At 42.7% G+C, this 24,001-nt stretch overlaps 1 protein-coding gene across 4 annotated transcripts in view; it reads left to right on the forward strand.

Annotated features, from left to right (window-relative positions):
• The window catches only part of SLC35B1 (solute carrier family 35 member B1), a 252,538-nt gene that overhangs the window by 129,159 nt on the left and 99,378 nt on the right, over positions 1–24,001 (forward strand). Inside the window, exons 1-2 of one of the 4 annotated variants that reach the window (XM_078645264.1) lie at positions 17,346–17,485; positions 17,775–17,984. In XM_078645264.1, coding sequence (XP_078501390.1) covers positions 17,842–17,984 — 143 coding nt within the window. In that variant the 5' untranslated portion in view covers positions 17,346–17,485; positions 17,775–17,841. Of the gene's footprint in view, positions 1–17,345; positions 17,486–17,774; positions 17,985–24,001 lie in introns of those variants that run through there. The other 3 variants (XM_078645262.1, XM_078645263.1, XM_078645265.1) reach the window with 3 other exon arrangements.

The raw sequence follows: 24,001 nt of genomic DNA on the forward strand, positions 1-24,001 counted from the left end.
GTGAAATAAGCAAACTGATCAAGGACCTCCCTGCTGCGGATACCGGAACGTATGACAAAGTACGCGACGCACTGAACAGGAGATTCCTCCATAAAAGGAACGTGGACTATGAGCCTCATGCTTTTCATCAGGCACGTCAAGGGAAAGACGAGGCAATGAGCACATTCATCACTCGCCTGCGGCGCCTATCGAGACACTGCGAGTTTGACAATTTTTCAACCGACGCTGCCATCAAATCACAGATCATAGAGGGGTGTCACTCAGAATCCCTCAGGAGGCGACTGCTGAGGAAGCCTCAGGAACTGGACGACATTGAGGAACTCACTCGCGTCTACGATCAGGCCGAGGAGCATGCCGCGACCATTGAATCTGGGCGCAAGGTAAGCCATGAGCAAGCACATCGAATTCAAGACCAGGGTGGCGGTCGAAGACGCTCGAGAGACAAACAATGGAAATCGCGACCGTCGTCTCGCTCGAGACGCCCAGAACACAGACGGCGGGAAACCGGCCAGAGAGAGAGGAGACCGGAGAGAGCAAGAAGGTGCTACAGGTGCGGATATGACTATCCTCACGTGGACGTCTGCCCAGCCATGGGCCAGCGGTGCAGAAAGTGTGGTCGAACGAACCATTTCGAGGCAATGTGCGGCGAGTACAACAAAGAGAGGCGCAGTGGAACTGGGAGGTCGTCCCGGTCGGACACCAGAAAGCACCACATAAGAGCTGTCCATGACAAAGACACAGGGTCCTCCAGCTCGACACACTCCAGCAGGGAGTCGCACAGATCGCGATGGGAGCGCAGATCTCCGCCCCGGGGCTCCGGATCTTCATCACGAAACATTGATAGGTATATTACACATTTAATTTTTATAAAATCTTTTTTAAACACTTTCACATTTCATGTGAGTAAGGTGAGGATAAAGTGCATATCCTCGTCCTGAAGAAGGAGCCTTGTGCTCCGAAACATGTTGACACTGTTAATGGTTGATATACCCTAGTACGTATTTTTTCAACCAGATTCTGCACCTTTTATTAATACCAGCCAAGGACAGAATAAATAATTGTTTCCTGTGTGCCAGGTATTTTTTACTCACCTTTTTTCACCTCACCTCACTCACACCCTTTAATATACACACACCCTCACATAGTTCACTACCAAGTGCTCCTACGTAGTCGTTTGTCGTAGCACGCCGCAACCCGTAGAGGGGTGCAAAGGCCCCGATGATGAAGCATGACACCAAGGGGCCTGTTGGTGTGTGAGGGGCATTTAAACAACACTGTGTGCTCCCCATCACGTTAGGGACCACTGCCACCCTCCGAGTGGATTCTACTTTGTTTATTCATGATACCTAGGGAGACTGGATCCACTTTTCTCTCTCTCCCCCCTTTTGTTATATTCCAGTTGGGTATACCCCAGACTGATGTGAACACTGATGGAGTTAACGCCAGGCCGCGCCGAAACGCCCAGCGACCAAAGAGACTCATTGAAGAGATATGAAGGCACGCGTCGTTTGTTTTGTTAAGAAAGGGGGAGATGTTATGTGTTAGCAGTCTAGTAGCTGGGTGGGAGGAGTTAGGTGGGCAGGGAAAGGAAGAGGCGGAGTAGGGACAGGATGAGGGCAGTTAGAGTAGGGACAGGGTTGATATAGGTTGTGCTGAATAAAGCTCCAGTAAACTACAACCTGTGTCCATGGTTATTTGTAGCACGATGCTACAGGAGGGTTGTCTATAGCCCTGGAGGTTAGCGGGTACGGGATCAGTTACGTGCATATTACTTGTGGAGATAACTTCTGTCTATAGAAATAAATGTTATTCTCTGGCTACCACTTACTGAGCAATGAACTTTATTCCTGATGGGTGGATGGTTTGTTACACTGGTGATGAGCGGGTACGGATCGACTAGGGAGTTCTGTGTTTGGATTATCCACAGTTTCTGCACTTTTCGGGATCCGAGGTAGCTAATTTTCTGGTAACAGTGGTGTATCGATTGTTGATTGCCCATAAGTATTGTGTACAATAAGTTTCTGGTAAAAGTTGTGTATCTATTGTGGGTTGTGCCTAAATATTGTGTACAATCAGTTTTGCTTAAGGGGTAAATGGTCTGGTATATTGCCACCTCCTTCGTTTCTCACAGTACCAGGTGAATCACCTATGGACTGCCAGATGTTTTTTCTGGCATATGTGGAGGTTTTAGAGGGGGTGCGATTGTGAACCTGAGAGGCAAGTAGCATTGTTTAAGGAGCATAGGATTGAAGGAACACTCATTAATCAATCCTGGTAATATTAATGTGCATCAATATGCCTCTAAACAATTGAGTATACGGTATGGTAGGAAAACAAATGTTGTAATGGAGTGGTTTACTTTTTACTCTAGGAAGCAATGGTCAGATGAATTCATAGAGGATTATGTGTCAGTGCTTAGATCTTTGGCTGTAACTTGCAACTTTGAGCATATTAAGCACAAGCCGGTTTTGAGAGATCAAATTTTAATGGAAGCTTATGACAAGAAAATGCAAGAAAGATTATGGACTACAACAGATATATGTCACTTAATGCTGCAATTTAAATTGCTAAAGCCATTGAGCACTCTGACACGTTTGTGTAGGAAATTAGAGGGAATTCAGAAAAAGATATTCATGGACTCACGGATATGTTGCATGATATGTGCAAGGAATACATCATTGAACCTGTGGAGACTTCACCTTGGGTTTCTCCGGTAGCTATTTCGGTTAAGGCCTCTGGCGAGTTGAGACTCTGTGTGGATTTGCGCAGTCTTAACAGTGCAATCTGGGTGGATGCCTACCCCCTTCCCAACCTGCATGAGATGGTTACCACTTTAACAGGGGCAAAGGTGTTCTTATGTATAGATTTGGCTAGTGTGTATCATCAAGTCAAACTGAGTGATGAATCTAAAAATATGACTGCGGTCAAGTAGACTGCCTTTTGGGTTGGCCAGCGCAGACTCAGTTATTTGAAGGCTAACAAAAGAAATGTTGGAGGGAATAGAGGGTACAATAGCTTTTCAGGATGATATCCTAGTTTTTGGCGAAAATGTAGAGAATTATGACAACAATTTAAGACATGTGCTGGCAGCTCTATCAGCTAAGGGTCTCACATTGCACTTTGAGAAATGTAAATTCAAGAAACTGGAAGTAGAGTATCTTGGGCATAACAATACTTGGACTGGCATCAAACCTAAGCACACCTATGTTGAGAACATTACCAATGCACTTGTCCCAAACTGAGCTTTTCTCAGGCTGAAAGAATGTTAATCAAAGTTAATTACTAACTATGTTTCCAGGGTAGATCCTTTTAGATGGCTCTTAAAAAAATGCAAAGTGTGAATGGACCTATAATATGCCGGTTGCCTTTCATGCTTGGAAATTAATGATTGCAGAATTGCCCTGTGTTAAACCTTTTGTCAATGGGAAAGAATGTGCTGTTTTGGTTGATGCAAGCAATCATATGCATTGTGTGCTTTGTAGGATGCTGAGAACAATTACTCAGTCATAGAAAGAGAGTTGCTAGCTTGTGCGTGATGAGCGGAGCATTTGAAGACCTTTTTGTTGGGTACACAATTTATCATTGAAATGGACCACAAACCTTTGGTGGGCGTGCCATGTCAACAAATTTGGCCTGACTTGCTTCCAGATTGCAGAGCTTTAAATACCTCGTGGAGTATGTTCCGGGGAAGAGTAATGATCATGCTGATTGCATGTCTAGGTTATCTTTACCTGGTAATGATCCTTTGGAAGCTAAAGTGGATGAGTGTGAGGTGGCATTCATGTTGCAGGATATCAATATGCGTTTTGAACAGCCTGTTATTCATGAAACTAGGTGGAAAGACGAGATGGAGAAGGGTGGTGCATCGATCATGGTAATCCAATGTATCAGGAGTGGTTGGCCAGATGAAAGGAAAGTTCCAGGAGCATTGTTGTTTTTTTTTAAGGTGCGGGAAGAGTTAGCTGTGGATAATGGAATTGTCGTAAGAGGTGACAAGTTTATAACTCCTTTTAACTTGAGGAAGATTGTTGTGGATATTGCACTTCAAGACATCTGAGTATGAAAAGCACTAGGAGTACTCTCAGGGGGAATTTGTGGTGGCAGGGGATAAATTAATTTGTGGAACATTAAATGAGGATGTGTGGTAAATATGCTGGTAATCACAATGTGGCAAGGGCATTGACTACTGATCCCCAGCCATTTGAATGGCCTGAGAAACCATAGCGGAAATACATTTACTGTGCTCCACAGGCAGGAGGCATTTGGACTACTTCTAGTGGACTATTTTTCCAAATGGCCCAGTAGGGAGGGTATTCCTCCGGAGGTAGTAACTCACAAAGGTCTACAGTTTGTTAGTGATTACATGGAAAAGTATCTGGAGAAGTGTGGCGTGGAACATAAATGCATTGCTGTATCCCAACTCGAGGCCAATGGTCTGGTTGAAAGGTTTAACTGTGTGGTTAAGGAAGCCATTCAGTTGTCAGTAAAGGTGGTTTGTCCTTGAAGAAGGCTTTACAATCCATGCTGTTGTCGCACAGGTCTTCTCCTAACTCTGTGACTTTGTGAGTCATTTTGAGCTATTAAGGGGATGGAAATCTAGCGCAAAACTGGATTCCCTGGTGTTTGAGAAACCAGAAGAAAAATGGTGATGGTGTGACTGATGTGGATTTCAAGAAATTCTGACACAGAATAGAAGAATATAATCTGAAAATGAAAGATACATTGAGGAAAAGGAAAGGAGCTGGTAACAAATAGAAGGTGAATGTTAATGACATGCTGCGCCTCAAGGAAAGGAGGACAGAAGGCAAGAGGTTAGCATGTTGGTCTTACCCTGGTCATTGAAGTCTTTAAGAATGCCGTGTGGATGGAGGGAGGAAGTGTCTGGAATCGCAGCCGTGTGTCTTTGTTCAAAGGGAAATAATTCTGTCCAGGTAAACTGGTGATAAGTGCTTGTTGGGATGTGGCAGAATCTGAGTGTGTAAAAGACACAGGCATGAATAGTTGAACATATCCCAGTGGAGGGTTTGACATTATTGATGCGTCTAGGAGCATGAGAACACACAGACGTCCCATGAGATTCTGTGATTGTGTTGATGTAAAGGGAAAACAAATATTTCCAGGGGGGAATGGGGTTATCATGCACAAGCATGACGTGTTATGCTTGTGCTTATTTCATTTGATGCTATTACCTGGACAGTCTGAAAGTGTACACAAGCCCCAAATCAAATAATCTCATTGCCCATCATTGGCATTACCACTGGTAGTGACATTTCCTATGTTCTCCTCTTGAAGAGAAGGCCCCTCCTCTGAGCACCAACTCCCCTTCCAGCACCTCCCATCTGTTGTTAACTACCAGGAGCAGTTTATGTTGTATATTGGCCACAACTCTCATTCTCTTAGACTCTGCATGGTCCCTGTGGGGGCTGTCTTCAGGTGCCTGCGGCATGACTGCCATCCTTGAGCTTGCGTGCCCTCTCGCATCTCCAGAAGCAGGTACCCACCAGACTCAAGCCAGTCCCACACCTCTGCCACTGAAGTGAAGAAGTGAGACGCTCCTTGATTCACTTTCTGGAGTTTTGGCAGAAAGAAGAGTGCATATGTGAGATTCAGATGACGGTTGACCGCAAGGAAAGATTCCCACTGCTGCTGCACTGTTGTGTCAGTATAAATGTTCAAACTCCCCCCTCAATGTACCATGGCCCCTGGGTCCTCACTGTTAGAAATTGGGGTTTATGGTTAGCAGAGGTATGCACCTTGTCCAAGTAGGGACCCTTCCTTCTAGTGAGGATAAGAGAGTTATGCACTTTAGATAACCCCTGCTCACGCCCTTGGTAGCTTCGCATGAGTAGACAGGCTTATCCCAAAGACAATGTGTAAAGTATTTGCACCCAGACATACAGTAACATAGTGAAAACACCTCAAATGAACACCACACCAGTCAGAAAAGTAAAGTATCTTTATCTAGACCAAACAAGACCAGAACGACAAAAATCCAACATACACAATTCAAAATATGACTTTTAAAAGGTTTAAAGCAACTCTGTCCATAGAAATCTATGGCTGCATGATTTTACACAATGTACCTTTAGGTACGTCCGAATTCACAGAGCCAAACAGCCGCAGAAAAGGGAAGCAGTGAAAAACACAGTGACGCGTCAGTTCCTGAGACCTTGGGGAGGGGATGCGACAGTTCTGCTGCACACAGGAGAAGTGATGCATTGAATCTGGACTGTAGAGGTAAGTGATGCGATGATTCCAAGATGGTTTTGGTCTGCGAGTGATGCACCGGAAAACTTGCAGCACAGATGTGATGTGTGGAAATCCAGGATGAGCTGGAGGTCGATGTGGCGGCAGCAAACAGGCGCTGCATCGATTTCTTCAGCTGCGGTCCTACGATACGTCGATTCTTTGAGCCGCATAGCAGGGCCTGCATCTGAGTCGGTGCGGTGATCTCGGACTTCAGAGGTCGGTGCACTGCACTCTGCGTGAGGTGGATTTTTCAGCCACTGTCAGGTGCTGCGCGGACTCTTTGGCATCACGAGCGGCGCGTGGAAATTCTTCCAGCACGGCTGTGTGGCATCAGAAAAACAGGCGCTGGAAGGGCGATACATCAATTTTCGTGGTTTTTTCAAGCTTTTTCAGCTCCCAGCAACAGGAATAACCTCCAGAGGCCCAGAACTGGAATAGCCACCTCCTGGCAAGTCAGTGGAGCAGTGGAGTTCAAGGAAGCTGGTGGTTAAGTCTTTGTGTCCCTGAGACTTCAGAACAGGAGGCAAGCACACACAAGCCTTTGGAGATTCTTCACAATCAGGTTCACAGCAAACTTAGTCTTCTCTTTGTCCCTTCCTTGGAAGAAGCAGCAACTGCAGGCCAACCCATCAAAGCAACAAACAGCAAAGGGGCAGGACTCCTCTTGACAGCTCTTCAACTCCTCCTCTTACTCCACAAGTAAACTACATCTCTGGGGTTTTAGGTCTGATACTTATACCACAATTTCTCTTTGCAGGCTTTGTTTCAAGAGTCTTTGAGCTCAGTAAAAACCAGTTCTGTCCTTCTTGGTCCAGCTTCACTACAGGAAGTGGAGACACCATTGTGCAGAGCAGACACAGCCTATTCAGGTGTAATGAAAACTCCTCCCACCACTCTAAATGCAGAAAGGTCTATTCAGCCTGGCTATGAGTCATCCAGGAAAGGCAGAACAAACCTCATCCCCCCCTTGTGACTATCTAGAGTGAATACACATCCCAGCTCCTGTCACTCCAAAACCAAATGGTGCATACACAAACAGGCAGAAGCACACAGGATGGTTTAACTAGAAAATGCCCACTTTCTTAAAGTGGCATTTTCAAACACACAATTTAAAAATCACCTTCACTAAAATGTGTGTTATTAAACTCTGAGTTCAGAGAGCCTAAACTCCATACCTCTATCTTTTAGCAATGGAACGTTACTCTTGTAAGATGTTACAAGGCAACTCCCATGTTAACCTATGAAACAGATAGCCTTTCAATATAGAAAAACAAAATGCACAGTATTTCACTATCAGGACATACAAAACACACTAGCTGCAGTGGCAGGTCTCAGACACATTTACTGGACTACTCATGTGGGTGGTACAACCAGTGCAGCAGCCCACAAGTTGTATTTGATTTACAGGCCCTGGGCACACACATTGCACTTTACTAGGGGCTTACCAGTAAATCAGATAAGCCAATCATGGGTAACCAAACAAAATCACAATTTACCCAGGGTAATGGTAAATTATTTTATTTGTACATGGTTAATTAAAACCTTTACAAAGCAGTTAGTATATTTCTAAAAAATGAACGTAAAATTCATTTCATGCAACTTTCTAAAAAATTAAAATGTGCTTAAATGTCAATTTTTTGGCCGTCTTTAAAATTAAAAGTTCATGGCTCCAGGGCACCATATCAATGATTTACAGTCCCGTTTTTTTTTTTATTAATCCGCGGTCAACATGTTCTTCTGTCTTTTCGATACTAGTTCGAAAAATGTTGTGACCCGACAATTTAATTTCGTTTTGGTGGGATTAAAGCACAATTTGACCGCCTGCCTACATGTTCGGACACCATGAAGTTTAAACGATGGACGCAGTAAATTGCACCTCAGATCCTTTAGTTTAGGGCAGATGCAGATTACATGGATAATATCTTCCTTGCCAGCTTTGCACAAGCAACAGTGTTGCGGAGAGTTTTTTCTTTCCCAGGGCGGCAGATGGGGAGCAGCTGGGATTACACCTAGTCATAATTTTAAAAACTTTTCCTTTGTCTTTAGATTCATTCCGATATTAAGATACTTTTGAGGTTTCAGTATTGCATAGTTGCTGAGTGTAATCGAGCCGTGCGCTCTTTTGGACAGTGTCTTCTTATCCCCGATAGAAGAAATGATACGTGTTGATTTTTTTATAAGACAAAAGATCCTTAGGTGTGTCCCAGAGGTCTGACAGTCCCAAGATTTGGAGTGATTCAAATAAATAGTCTCTGGCAAAGGATTTTTGATAGTGAAGCAGCTCTTCCCATATATTTAAGTTTAAAGAGTCAGCCTCTGCACTCTGAATCTTGTGCCAGGTCGTGACATACACGCTCCGTCTTTCCAATGTTTGTTTTAGCAGACCAAATTCAAGACGAATTTGTGCTGGATAAACGTATCTTGGCAGATTGAAAATTGCCCTGTATGAGTTTTCGATCACTATATCCAGTAGCGCTGCATCCTTTCCTTGAAGGGCTTCACTCCCATATGTAAGGGTCGGTTGTAGCTTTGCTCGGAGTACCTGGAGCAACGGGTTAAAGGTTAAGTCGGGGAAAATGATCTTTAAAGATTTTAATTTACCCAGGGAGCACTTGCACTTTGGCACTGATCAGCAGTGGCAAAGTGCCTAGAGTACCTAAACCAGCAAAAACTAAATCCAGCATACAGTTAAAAAATACAGGAGGTAGAGGCTAGAAGATAGGGGAAACCACGCCAAGGATGCCAGGTCTAACACTCGTCACTTTTAGTATATTGTTGTTGCCTCAAAAGTTGAGCAGTTGAGCCACTAAGGCCTATGGTAGCACCCTAGGTGCTGGTGGCCATACAGGCACCCTGTGGGCCTGTTCCGCTGTACACATCCAAGGTTCACCTCCCCAGCACCACTGACGACAACCTCTCCTTGAGGATCATTTCCATGCTTGGACATTCTGCTTTCCCTGGGACATCCACCGGGTGGACATTGTTGCAGTGGGAGTGGCTCTTGCCGTCATCCAGTTTCCCTGCTAAGGTGGCTACTTCCTTTTCAAGAACCCGCATGCGGTTGTTGTCTTCTATAACAGCGGATCTAACTAGGACCAAGGTAGACTCCTCCACTGACACCCTATCCACCAACCTCACCTGGTTGGCTCTCAAGAGACCAACATCATGGGCCACAGTGTCAATCTTGTGTTCCCGGATGGTTTTGGTATACTTTATAGCAGCCAACATTGTAGCCACATAGGCCTCCAGACTTCAGTCAACAGTCTCCTTCATTAGGCTCTATCAACTCCCCCTCTCCGGGCAGAGTATTCAGAACGAAGGAAGCAGTTTTGAGATTTTGGGGTTTACCATTGTGGGACCCCTTTACTTGCCATCAAGTCTACTGTCAGCTCTGGCCCTCCAGCAATTGCGATGCGGGAATCATCTTAGGTCAATAGCCACAGTTCATAACCCGTCGGGGCCATCACTGTGCTCCACGCATGAGCCGGCACTCTGGCAGCCTGCTTCCATCCACCCCCCTCCCCGAGACAAGCTCCGCTGTCCCCCAGGGAAGCCCTGTCCAGGCCAAGAGGCACATTGACCCCAGGAACGCACTGCAGCCATGACCCATGGCATGAGAAGTCTGCACTCCGCATTAGCATACCTTCTGTCCCTCCAAGGGAGGCAGTTGCGTTGATACTGGCTGATTGATTACTCATCCACTCTGTTTACTCAATTACCACCCCCTGGCATTCCCTCTGGGCCACTGCCTCTATCCCTCGTCAGGCCTGTGGGACCCCATTACTGCAAATCCTCAACAATAGCCTTTGCTGACTCTTCGAGGCTATCGCTTCTGTCATGGGGCGGAGCCCCGTACTGATCAGGCATCAAAGGTCTCTCCTCCCTACGATGGGGGTTGAATAAAGAGGAATAGAGGGGGAAGGATAGTATTCGTGCCCTAAGGTAGCTATAAATTCACGCTCCAGCCATGTATTGCTAATTACCCCACATATTACATCACTCATGACATCATCAATTATATCATTGATAATAATACTGCAACATCTGCAATGAAATTATTGATGGAAAAACTTTTCATGGTGGGAGTGGGAGTTATAGTTACTTGAGATAAGTATAACTGGTGAATTTCTGTTGTCTTTAGAGTATAAAACGTTACATTGTTACTGAACATTTCACATTAACAAAATTACGTTACTTTAACCTTTGTTTTTTTCAGTGAATGTGTATATATATACACACACAAACACACACACACACACACACGTGTATATATAAACAGTTCTTATTGCAGTAGTGTATTTTATACGAACATGTGGAAGGAATTCTCACACCTCATGCTCCTGATCAACCTAAATAACAAAATCTGTCTGTTTACTGGTTTTTCGCTAATTGCAAAACAGTATTAGCAGTGTGTTGTAGTTGCTAGCTAGTGAGGAGAATCCAACACTCTAATGGGCAAATGCGTTGTGTGCCCATAGACACAGACTGCTCACAAAGTGATGCCTACACACACACAGATAACTGAAGTATGCAGGAACATCTCTTCAGAATAGTAGACATTAGTGAAGGATTTTGTTAGGATTGTTTTAATAATGTCATCTCTCTTTTTAATATTGCTTTTTTTATTCACATTTGCCAGGGCTATAATAGTAAAATACATCATTGTTTTGTTCTCTGACTTTTCAAGGAGGGGGCCTCACTTAAAAAGAGGCTGCTAGGGTCTCTGGCAAGCCTGGTGCAGTCTCTAAATCAAGCCCGTCACCGTGAAGTAGCCCAGAGCTGGGCCTGTGAGACATGTCTGTTGTCTCAATTGTTTGTTGTATCCAGGTTAACTCTGTGGGTCCAGGGCCACATGAAATCTACTGGGAAGGCCATATCCCTTACACACATAATACTGAAAATTAGTATTGTATTTTGAGTTGCTAAAAACGAAGTGCCCAGCCACTCTGGTGTTCTCCTTGTTCACCCCTGACCAAAACCAGAAGACAAAAAACATTTTGGAGATACCAAAAGCACACTCTTCTAGAGTTATTCAAGTTCATTTCGAAGTTGGTTTACTAATGTCTTTCTTTGATTATTCAGTCAGTATTGACAGCCAGCATGTGCATCACATATTCTGTAACTTCTTCATTCTCAAGACTATGTGTTCTTGTCCTACTACCATTGGTTCCAAAGGAAAAAGTTCTTAATGTACTTTAGTAATATTTAAATAACCAAATCCTTCAATTCAGTTATGTATTCCAAATAGATTCAGTAGCCCATGGTCACATTTGGTATCTGTCTGGAGTTTGTGTCTGTAAATTGGCCGTTGATAAGGCCTCATAGGATGTCCGCATATCACTATACGTGCTTTTGGTGCCTCCAAAATGTTTTTGTCTTCTACTAAGAATATAAGTAGTGGATTTGCAAAGTTTACATATCTGAGTGAGCTTGGGAATGCTCCTGAAAGCTGAACAGCAGATTTTCACCAATAATAATCTGGTTGATGGGGATTTTAACGTATACTTCCATATCAACAGAGTGCGACTGGTGACATGCACTTAAAACAGGGTGACTAAAAAAATATTCAAAAAGGACTGCCAATATGAGCCAAGCAGGTCTACAAATATAAAAAAAATGATACTGCATTTATGGTATTTGTTTATTGTGTATGAATGTACTTATTTAGCTAGTATCTTAAACAGAAATATGACCTTACACTGAGTTCTTCCTATGATTTATTGCAGCTTGAAGTGGAATGTTTCTTGGCTGATCTTTGGAAATGTTTTATTTTTCCTAATGCACATTACAAAGGAGGTGCTTCTTTCTACTCCCTTAACATCAATATTTTTGATAAATGTTTGCTCTGAAACGTTGAGGACTTTGGCAGTTCAGATATTTGTTGTAGCTCATCAAACCCGATGGGTTGTATTACAGAGTCATGCATGGCTGAACCATACGTGTTTCTACCATACAACCCCAACAACGAATGCGTCGAAACAACGCATTCCTTTACCACGCATGCCTTTACCGTGCATGCCTTTACCACGCAATTTTGTGGTAATGGCATGGCTGGTAAAGGGATGTTTGGTAAATATCACACCCCAACCACCCCTCCCGGAATCCTAAACACTACCCCGACTCTCGAGCCCTAAACACTACCTCGACTTCCCCGAGCACTAAACACTACCCCAAGCCCTAAACAATATCCAGAGCCCTAAACACTACCTGACCCCCTCGGAGCCCTAAACACTACTACGGCCCCTTCCTGAGCCCTAAACATTACCCCAACCCCCCAAACACTAAACACTACCTCGTTACCCCCTCAATCAATCAAATAGGGGTTGGTAAGGCTCAACTACTCATCGCAAGGGTCTTATGGTGCTGGGGGCGGCTCATGCATGGGGCGAGGGGCATATCCGGTTGCATACTCGCCCGCATATGCGCGCGCATATTCATGGTAAAGGCATGTGTGGTAGAGCTTGTGGGGAAATGGCACACATGGCTCTGCCCGCGTTGTTAAGGCTGTTTCCCAACCTGATGTGTTATTTGTGAAACATGACTGTTGAGCATTGGGTTTAATTGCAGGACCTTATGTAGTCATGTGACATGGTTCAGTGGCAAAGTATTATTCACTCAGTGGGAGTGTATGATTTTATAGTGGGAAAGAATTATGCAGAGAGATTTAATATTTGTTTATGAAATTCTTAGTATAGTGGAATATCCATTGCCTGCCATTTACTTAGTCTGTGTTGTTGCCTGTGTTTAGCTGAATTCTGATGGATATATATGTGTAATGTTCTGTGTAATGTAGTCTGTTCTGTTTGTGTGGTGCATTATGGTGGAGAGTGCAGTTCAAAGCAACCTAATGAATGATTGTAAGGTATATCTGTGTTGTGTTGGATGTATGCAATATGTTCTTTCTAATGTTATATGTTATGTGCAAGTAGATCAGCTATTTGCAGACATTCCTCCTATCACCTTTTGTTGATGTAACACCCTAAATGGTAAAGGATGTACCCAGACGTGGGTCCCTTCCTCTCTGGGCCTCCACTCCCAAGCGATACCTTACTGATGAGGTTTGACAAGGCTGAAACCATACCGGCGTTGCTTGTGTTTTCTTCTGCATGGGGGCTCACCCGGCAGTTCGGAATCAGAACTGCTTCAATGAGGACTGGGGTTCGTACTGATTTCCATAAGGCAGTTTTCTGAATAGTGTAGCTCTGTGGGTGAAAAATGATGGATTGGTTGCTACCCAGAGCGATTGGCAGTAATTAAAGACTATTTGCAAGCATTCACCAATCACCATTTGTGTGTTTGATGTAACACCAACTTAAGTTGCCAAGAGAGTGCCCAGACGTCAGTCCCTCCCTTGCTCGCTGTACCACAGGATCAAAGCTGTAACTCACTGGCAAGACCTAACAAGATTAAAACTGGTCTGGGGTGCTTGTGTTCCGTTTCGGATGGAGCCTCACCTGGTAGTCGGAATAGACTATTTCCCTAGGGGGCAGGGTTAGAGCTGAAGTATATAAGGCAAGTATCTGTCTACAGTGGCACAGTGGGCAAAAACAATAGCCTGAAAACTCCCCAGAACGATTGCCAGTGGATTTGATTATTTGTAAGCATTCCTCACATCACCTTTTGTGTGGTCCGAATAATGGCCTCGAAGACCTTACATCTTTGAGTAGAGTTTTCTAGCCAAGATTCGCATCTTGTCTTAAGGATAGTGATTACTTATTTGGGTTATAGTGGGCAAAGAATGAGATGGTAATCTATGTTTATTTTTGCAGGAGGGGTACAGTGGTGTCTGTTTGTGTGGTCCTTGATTGAGAGTGAAACGTTTCTCTACCATTGGGTTGGGCGCCAACATTTTTATACATCTTTTGCGAACCAAATCATCTTTAGGTTCTGATGATGGGGAGTTTGGAGAATGCATGTTTGAGTCTTATGTCCTGGTGATAATTAATACTTGTGGAGCTTTTGGGCCTTTGTACCTCAGACTAAGTCAGCGCAGGCACCGGCAATCATCTGAAGAGCTACTATTAAACAAGAGTTCTTTTATCTTGTTGTATATAGTGCTCATTTGCTAATTAGCTTAGCTTAGTTTCCACTGTATGAATACTCTGCACTATGTAAATACTCTACATACATACAAGGGTATACTTTGTTTGGTTATAATGAAGTGGGTATATATCGCCCTTCGGTTTTGGGACCCAAAGGCAAAGAGTGTGTTTATTTTATACTTTTGCTGAGGATCTCTTTTTGGGGATGGCATCTGATAATTTCTTTCCTAATGTCTCTTTTACCTCTGTGTCCGGGAGATAGATATGTTAGTCTATTTTCTTGTGGAATGTAGGGTGTCTTACTCTCTGAGATTTAGCTGTGTGTCTTCTAACAGATACGTGAGAGTATCTGCTCTATTGAAGTGCTAATTAAAGATTGTGTTCTCTGGAGACATATGTATTATTTGACAACAGGTATGAATATATATATGCAATATCCAAGTACTAATTAAAAATAGAAATAACAGTACATTGAGTGGGAGACTGTATATTTGTAATGGTCCTAGGCACATATGAATCTCCTTTTTGTGCCCATTTGCAGGGGGGGGGGGCTATTTGATACTATGATACCAGGAAATGTTGTTTCCAGTCTGGTCCCTTCATTTAATGTATTGGTCTTTTCTGGGCATTGTCTTGGCTTCTTTCAAGTACACCCTTGTTATTTGTAAAAAGGAATCTTAGAGATGGATAAGTTGTGTCATGGTGACATAGAGCCTTTTGAAAACTAGACCTGGTAGTGGGAGTCTTTATTTTTTTTCATGAGATTGTAAGGATGTGAATTTATTTTTTCCTGTGGATAAATAGCGATCTCTTCCGTCCTGTAGGGTGCTCAAGTACATTTTTAGGTTTCGTCCTGGCGTTGCAACTGCATAGCAGTTGCTCCGCCCAGGCGAAATCTAATGTTATCTCTATAGTGGGGACTTGAAACCGCCCCTTCTTCCATTGGCTAGCTCCATAAATGGAGGCTAGCCATTGGAAGAGATTGGCCGTCAATCCCGTTTTCCAGAGAAAACGCGATTCGGGGGCGTTTATGGGTCTTTTTTTAAGCCCCGCCCCTTGTTGCCGTGTGTCCCGGGCCGCGCTGTGATTGGCTGCAGGCCCAGGACACCCCAGTGACGTCATTTCCCGGGCCGCGCTGTGATTGGCTGCCGGCCCGGGACACCCCCGTGACGTCAGCCAATCACAGCACGGCCCGGGACCTGACTTGTTTTGTTTAAACGCACATTTTTTTCATACACTGATGTACAAGATCACTCCCTGAAATCGCACCATCATCGCCCCAACTCAAGAAATAAGACTCCTCTTAATAACCATTCGTACAAACTGGAGTTTTTGTTTGCATAAGAGTCTTAAGCTATTGTTTTTAATGCATTAGTTTGTGTAAACACAGCACGTTACGCATGGCTGTATTTTCATGGATAATCAAAGTTTTAGAATGTAGGCTTGTGAACGCTCATAATTTTATCACCAAGTTCAGGATTTTTTTATAGATACTTGGGCAATAGGGAGGATTATTTTGGTTTCCACTTTTGGAAAGGTATTTTAAAAATAAAAGTAACCTACGTGGGCATAAGTAAGGGGATACAGATCTAAAACTAAACTGTAGAAGACTGAACGACTTAGCTGAGACAAGATTCATTGATTGTGCCATAAATGAACTAACATCCATTAAGTTCTAACAGCCTGTAGGATGTTTAGCTTGTGTGATTATGTGCAGAGACGTCCTGTAGCCTGCATGGCAAATGTATAACATTCTCTACATTGCGTACTTTTTCAAAACAGCATCTCAGAAAAAGACTTCTGTTTTTTATAACTGTAGGATGAATGTCAAAGCTGAAAATAATTAGTTTCTGTCTGTAGACATCCAAGTTAGATGACATTTCTATTGCAAATGGAGGTCAACCCAAACAAGCATTTACAATGTTGCCGTGTGTCCCGGGCCGCGCTGTGATTGGCTGCAGGCCCGGGACACCCCAGTGACGTCATTTCCCGGGCCGCGCTGTGATTGGCTGCCGGCCCGGGACACCCCTGTGACGTCAGCCAATCACAGCACGGCCCGGGACCTGACTTGTTTTGTTTAGACGCACATTTTTTTCATACACTGATGTACAAGATCACTCCCTGAAATCGCACCATCATCGCCCCAACTCAAGAAATAAGACTCCTCTTAATAACCATTCGTACAAACTGGAGTTTTTGTTTGCATAAGAGTCTTAAGCTATTGTTTTCAATGCATTAGTTTGTGTAAACACAGCACGTTACGCATGGCTGTATTTTCATGGATAATCAAAGTTTTAGAATGTAGGCTTGTGAACGCTCATAATTTTATCACCAAGTTCAGGATTTTTTTATAGATACTTGGGCAATAGGGAGGATTATTTTGGTTTCCACTTTTGGAAAGGTATTTTAAAAATAAAAGTAACCTACGTGGGCATAAGTAAGGGGATACGGATCTACAACTAAACTGTAGAAGACTGAACGACTTAGCTGAGACAAGATTCATTGATTGTGCCATAAATGAATAAACATCCATTAAGTTCTAACAGCCTGTAGCATGTTTAGCTTGTGTGATTATGTGCAGAGACGTCCTGTAGCCTGCATAGCAAATGTATAACATTCTCTACATTGCGTACTTTTTCAAAACAGCATCTCAGAAAAAGACTTCTGTTTTTTATAACTGTAGGATGAATGTCAAAGCTGAAAATAATTAGTTTCTGTCAGTAGACATCCAAGTTCGATGACATTTCTATTGCAAATGGAGGTCAACCCAAACAAGCATTTACAATGCAACGGTTTCGACTTTGGAAAAGTTTGAGCTATTGGCATTGTAAATGACAAAATTTGTATTTATGTGTTGGTTTTGAAAACAGATAAATAAATGGCATTGTCATTTACATTGCCAATAGCTCTAACTTTTCCAAAGGCGAAACCGTTGCATTGTAAATGCTTGTTTATTTGGCATTCTAGGACTTGTAGTTCTGATTGTATAATGGCATTAGAAGGACTACAAGTCCCAGAATGCTAAGGTGTGAGTTGGACTGGACGAGCTACTCACGCACGGACCTGAAAAACTTGAGAGCCTTTAAAGCTTACGTGTTAATAAACGTGGTACTGGGGAGGTGTAATAAGAGGATTTCTATGATGAATTGGAAGACGAGGTGTAGAGAAGGAAGGTCTCTTTATTAAGATAGATGGTAAGTATTCAGGTGAGACCCCACCAGGAGCAGCCGCCTCTTCTTCCTGAAATCATCTTATTACAGGAGGGAAAATACATCGTTGCACTACATTATTTCATAGTTAGAAACCGGGAGAGAAGGGCGCCGTCCACCCTACTTCCGGCTCTGCTCTTAGAAGTTAATGTTTGAATGCCTTCTGGTTTGTTTCTGGTTATCTCTTCCTGTTGCAAATGATTTATCATTACCTCGTTCCCCTCCTGGTGCTCAATGAATTAACTCATTTCCTCATTTCTTCTGTGTTTCCCAGCAGGCGCTCCTCGGACAGCCCTCTCCTGGGTCTGGGTCCTTGCTCGACTCGGGCGCAGGCCGTCCCTATGAGGGACCCGGAGCGACAGCAGCTGGAGGCTCCTGAAGCCGGGCCAATGGAGGCGGCTGTGGGTTCGCGGCTCCGTCTTATCCTCTGCTTTTTTGGGGTTTTCACCTGCTACTTCTACTACGGCATCCTGCAAGAGACAGTGTGAGTAAACTTGTCTTTTTACACCCTGCAGCCACATACACCTAAATATAGCAAACTAAATGGGCTAAATGCTTTTCATTCATTCATATAACCACAATGTGACAGGCGGGCTCCTCCCCACTGTAGATCGATAAAGACAGTGTTGCCCTCTGGCTACTTTCCCCAACTCGTGAGCTTTCTGTTCAACTTGGATGTCAGCTTTTAGCGTACGTTCCCTTTGGCAAGCAGTCTGACCTACTACTGAACCCTGTCACTGTTCCCCACAACTTGGAATACTTCATTTATTTGAGACTGCTTCATGCAGTTTTTGAGCGATGTGACTACGCAGCCACATTCCCAAAAGACACGATTCTTCATACACATATTGAAGAGGTGTTCAAGGATTTGGAGAGGGGTGATCACTGGGGAGGGGATCATGAGATCATTTATGGGGTGCTTTTCTGTAGCTCGTAATCCACACTAAATGTGGGACTTATAAAAAAAAGAAATGGCATCAAACAAGAACAGAATTGACTAAAAACAATACTAATGATGGCTGTAACTTTCACTCCTTCCCCCACCATGTCTGATCATTACTTGATTCGCGAAGCAAGTTCGGGGTCTTTATGTAAGAAAATGAGCTAATGCATGCTGTCGCCTTTTTTTGTGCCAAGATCGCCATCTGCCCTAATTCTAGCAAGCAGAATTTAGTCCCCATACCCACTTTTTATTGTAAAACATTCATATTTGTGATAAAGTTGGCTCCTGGGCAAAATGGTCACTGCACAAGTTTCATCACTAATGATAGATATGCCTTGCTGTCACTTGCCCTTGACATTTGTTAACAACTTGGCTCAAGGTATCTCCTTTTCTTATTTTTTTTGCCCCTCTTGGGCCATTGCTCCAAGGCTCAAAGAAACACTGGCACAAGCAAGTATGCCCTGCCTCTCCAGCACCAGTGATATCTACACCTCTGCGAAGCAGGCTGTCTATTCTGCCTACTCAACAGGGCCATTACTTCGAGACCAGATGCCCAAAGCAGGCTTTCTGTAAAAAAAAATTTAAAAAAAAGTCATATAGCACCCTTCCTCCTCTGTTGCATGGGCCCTGTTCTGTGCCCAACTTTGGTGGCCTGGTCTGTAATACTAGCAAAGAAAATGCACTCCTGTGTTGTGAAACACCGTAGAGAACTAAAACAGAAATATGCCTTCTCACCAAGGGGCCTGCTACCCAAAATAAATTTAAATGTGTGAAATGGTTAATCAAATATAAAAGCTGCTTTGGAGCCAGTGTAGCTCTTAATCAGTGGAGTCTCTCCACTTCCTGGTGACAAATATTTATTATTTTTAGGAGGTAATATATTTGTCCATTAAAAGGATTGCACCCTTTTAACGGACATATATAGAATATTTACACTAGATGTAGTCTGAAGCTAGGCCGGTTCAGTTTTTTTTCTTTTTCTTAGTATGTTGTGACTTGTAATCTTATTTAATCCAGTATGAAACTAGGACAAAAAGTCCCAGAAATCTAAGGAAAAAACAAGACCAGATTAACTAGTCACGCATTGACCTGAAATACTTTGCAGCTATGCACGCTATATCTCATCTGTAGATAATTGCACTGTAAGGCACAGGATACTTTACAATAATTAATGAGCTGGCTCACACATGTACCTATTACTGCAACTCAAGGGACTCCGTAACCTTTACATAGTGCTGTGCAAGACATACCCTACCTTGCATTAGTACATTATCACACTAGAACACATATGCTAACTCATATGATCACAGTGTAAATTATAGGCTCTCATGCATGTGATAAAGGACTGTAACACAGGTGCTACCTCTCACCTCTTTATTGTTACGTGTTAACTCATCATACCCATGTATGTGCTACTTCTAACCAGTTGAGTTTTGCATTGTAGCACAGGCTAACATGTGCAAGTAAATCACACTGCAGTACAAGAGTTAAATCAAGCCATGCAGTAACATGCAATGCTGTATTTATACGAACAGCCAAAAATATTTTATAACGTTTATAGTTGCTACAATCTGATAAAACTATAGTTAGATGAGCAAGAGCAGAAGCTAACATATTTCCAGTTATGAGTTCTGGCCACATGTTTAAAATCTATGTACTTTGTTGTACAGCTACTTCGATATCACATTTCCTGTTTTTCATAGGTAGATGGTGAGGGTGATGTTCAAAAGCACGAGTCAGTTCAATAAGTTTTTTTTTTTTTGCTGCATTAATTGTTTTGTAGCCACTGGTTGATCGGAAATAGCTAGGGTTGTAGTTTTCTTACAGAGCTGCAGTGGTCTTCAATTAGTTGTATGTACGGTCATGTGTTTGGAAATTACCATTCTTTAGTACTCCAAAGTGTGAGGTGATAAGCAATTGCTCGTATTCTCACAGGAATTACATTACTGAGCTTGTTGCCTGGATATAGAAAGAGCTTCTGTTGGTTCAAGAATTTTTCAATTGGGGATAAACAGCAGTGGAGCCAACCTAGAACTAGATTACCTAGTTTGGTTGTAGGTGCAGATTTTATGTTGTAGAATCAGTGTTACAATGGTATGGATGGCTCGGTGTGTGTGAAGTTGATACGCCTTGTCACTTTCATGCGGAGGCAAGAAAGGTGGTGGGTACAGGTTAGAGATGTAGTGATATATCATGGATGCTGAGGAATGAATGATTGGTTCGCTCTTTGACACTATCATGCTGAGCAGTGCCTTAACTAGGCTGGCAATAACAGTTGTGCATTAAGTATATTGGGGGAAGTAGTAGAGATAGTATTTAACGGTTCCATTATGATGACTTATAGTATTGTAATTCCATTTATATAGCGCTTACTACCCCTGACGAGGCGGCAAAGCTCTTTTTCGGCAAGAAGCACGCTACTCCTGAACCCATAAAGGATTAGTGGTGAACTCGTTTAGTGAAAATATGAAAGTAATTTGAGTGGTAGATATGTTCAGTCAGTTTTTGGGATTGAAAAGGATAGTGGAGGGATAGAAGGGAAGGATTTAGAATTTTGTTTTGGAGCTCATACCAGCAGGAGGAGGCTTGGGATGAGTTAAAGGGAGGTGGGAGGGTGAGTAACAAGGAGGTGGAGGGGGAAGAGTCAGAGGGGGGTTTAGAAAGCATTGTTTTGGGGGATTGGAATAGTAAAAAGAGGTATGAGATGATGCATAGAGGGGTGAAGTAGGGAAGAGTCTCGAGAGGATTATTTTGGAGATCATAGTAGTTGTACAGGGTTTGGGATGAGTGGCAGAGTGGAGGGAATGGATATATTGATAGAGGTAAATGGTGAGAAATAGGGTAGTGCAGTGGAAAGAGTAGTAGAAAGAGGTTTGAGATGAGTTAGAGGACATATTGAGAGCGGTATATGGTGAACAATAGGGTAGTGCATTGGATATGCTGAACTAGAAGAAAAGTAATAAATATATAGATCCAAAAGAAATAAAGATATAGATCCTTTAGTACATGGAAGGTATATAGATGCATAAAGCAAGGTAGTATATGTAGATTAAAGATGCATTAAATAAACTCTGGCTTTCAAGTTTTGTTGTACTTTAAATTAAGTGTGTGTGTATGTGTGTATATATGTGTATATATATATATATATATATATATATATATATATATATATATATATATATATATAATTTTTTGTAGCTCAATAGTGAAGCAATTGTAGATAAATGTTATCATCAAATATTTCCTTATTTATGCAGTCACTTATATACATGTTAAAAACATAGAATAATGTAACTCAGTAATATATACATTTATTAAGCAGAACTAATCAATATCTATATATAATTTCTTTTAACCCCTTAATTGCTGCCGTCGGCCAACGGTCGTCACGGCCACTACCTCCCCAGTGCTGCGCACGACCGTTGGACGTCCAGTTCAGCACTGGATAATGGACAGCGCAGCACTGGGGAGGTTTGTTTACAAGCTCTAAAGGGGTTAATATAATTATTCTAAACGTTGATACAAAGCAATGTACGTATCTATAGTACAAATGAATGCTTATATACAGAGAGATATGCTGTATATTTCTATCTGTTTGCGTATGGTGATTATGTAGGGAAGATCCAATTCTTGAGTATTGGTTATCCGTGGATATTATGTTGTGGGGGTAAAGAGTTCCATAGTTTGGCTTCTTAAGCAGAGAATAATGTGCTACCCATTGTTTTTTTTCTTGTATCTTTTGTTGAATGTGTTTGGTGATTTTATTCCTGATAAAGAGGGGTCCCGTTCCATGTATCGCTTTGTGGGCGATATAAAGCAGCTTAAACGTGGATCTGGTAACCAATGCAGGGCTTTCAAGGCAGGGTAGATGTGGTCTTTCTGCTTTATGTGTAAGAGTAGTCTGGCAGCAGAGATTTGAATCCATTGTAGTCTTTTTATAGTCGTTAAAGGTGATCCGTGGTAGAGGCTTTTGGCGTAATTGAGTTTGGACAAAACAAGGGAGATGGTAGCCTGGACCTTGTGTGGAAATCCCAAATGGGGGAAGATTTGTTGGAGAGTTTATATAGTAACAAAGCTTGAACTTGCTAGTTTGTCCACTTGGGCATTCATCGATAGCTTGGAGTCCATGGGCATTCTGAGGTTTCTTACTTCCTTCGATATTTTAGGCGGTGTTCCCAGATCTTCAGGTCACGTGGCGACCGGGTCAAATGTTTCCAATCGTGAGTATTTACTTTCTGGAAGCATTCTTGAGATGGCTCCACGTCATCCATTAATCCACGGCTCTGAGACAACTGAAAATTGGTGACTTTGTATGCATTGTAGTGCATGCATCATGATGGAACCCTTAAATGCTCATCCTGGAACAGTTTCTTTTTTCTAGCCCCCCACCTCCCTCCCTTTGGAACTCTTTTCCTTGGAACTTTTCCCCTTTATCCACACGGGCACAAACTAGCTATTCTTCAGGAAATATCTAAATACCTGGCTTTTTAAATCAGCATATTTCTCCCTTTTAATTGTATCTGCTGATTTTATGTAGTATTCACCCCATAGTGCCAAGAAGCAGTTGCAGTGCGTGTGCTTTATAAGTTAACTTAACATGCAGGTGTGTGTTGATAAGGAGAGGGAAGATGTATAGGCAGATGTGAAATCATTGCAAGGGGCATGGGAGGCATGAGGAAGTCACTGAAAGGAAAAGAGCGAGCATTGGGTTATTGGAAGGGGTAAAATGAGTTATGAGGTCATGGCTGGAGAGGTAGAATGTGATGGTTAGGGGTTTTTTGGAGGGGAGTTTAAGTTTCTGTTGCAAATTTACATATGAGAAGCGAATTCTGATGTCGGAACTTCTTGTAATGAGAAAAATATGCCACAGGTCATCTGTCACCATGCTCCCTAGTTTCTTCTCTCACAAACTGAACACAAGATGAGAGGTGGGTAAAAGTTGGTGCACCCTTGTTTAGTTTTGTTTTCATTGAGTGCAACAACTGAAATAAATTCTCTAAAAGAAAAAGGAGAATTCTTGCAAGATTGAGTCAGATGGTGACAGAGATTGGGGTATGTGCTTGCCAAGCAGCGTCTGCAAGTTCTGCCAGTGACACGTTGACCACAATATGTAAATGTAGAATAGAAATAGCTGCGGTACGCAACACGTTTTTGTAAAAGTACAGATGAAGCTTTAGTAATGCCTGCCATTCTGATTAGAATATCCGGCAAATGAACTGCAGAAATAATTTATTTTTCACATCTTTATAATAGACCTGATGCTGTTTTGTTTGCCATATTTAATAATGTTAACAGTGACTGTATTTTCATACTGCTTATAGGAATTTAATATTATGCGTTTCCCTATGTATACGCTCTTTGAGGAGTCGTGTGTTATGAAGGGAATACAAACATGGTAAGTCCCTAATACATTTCATGACTTTACGGGGGCACTCAACCAGCCACTGAGCCGCCTTTTCCATTGTATGGTCATTGAAGTGGAGAAGTGTGGCTCAATGGTTAGAGCGGCAGACCCTGATGCAGAGGTCTAGCCCGGGACCAGGGTTCAATTCCCCGCC

The sequence above is a fragment of the Lissotriton helveticus genome, chromosome 5_1, assembly GCF_964261635.1.
Source record: "Lissotriton helveticus chromosome 5_1, aLisHel1.1, whole genome shotgun sequence".
NCBI lineage: Eukaryota > Metazoa > Chordata > Amphibia > Caudata > Salamandridae > Lissotriton > Lissotriton helveticus.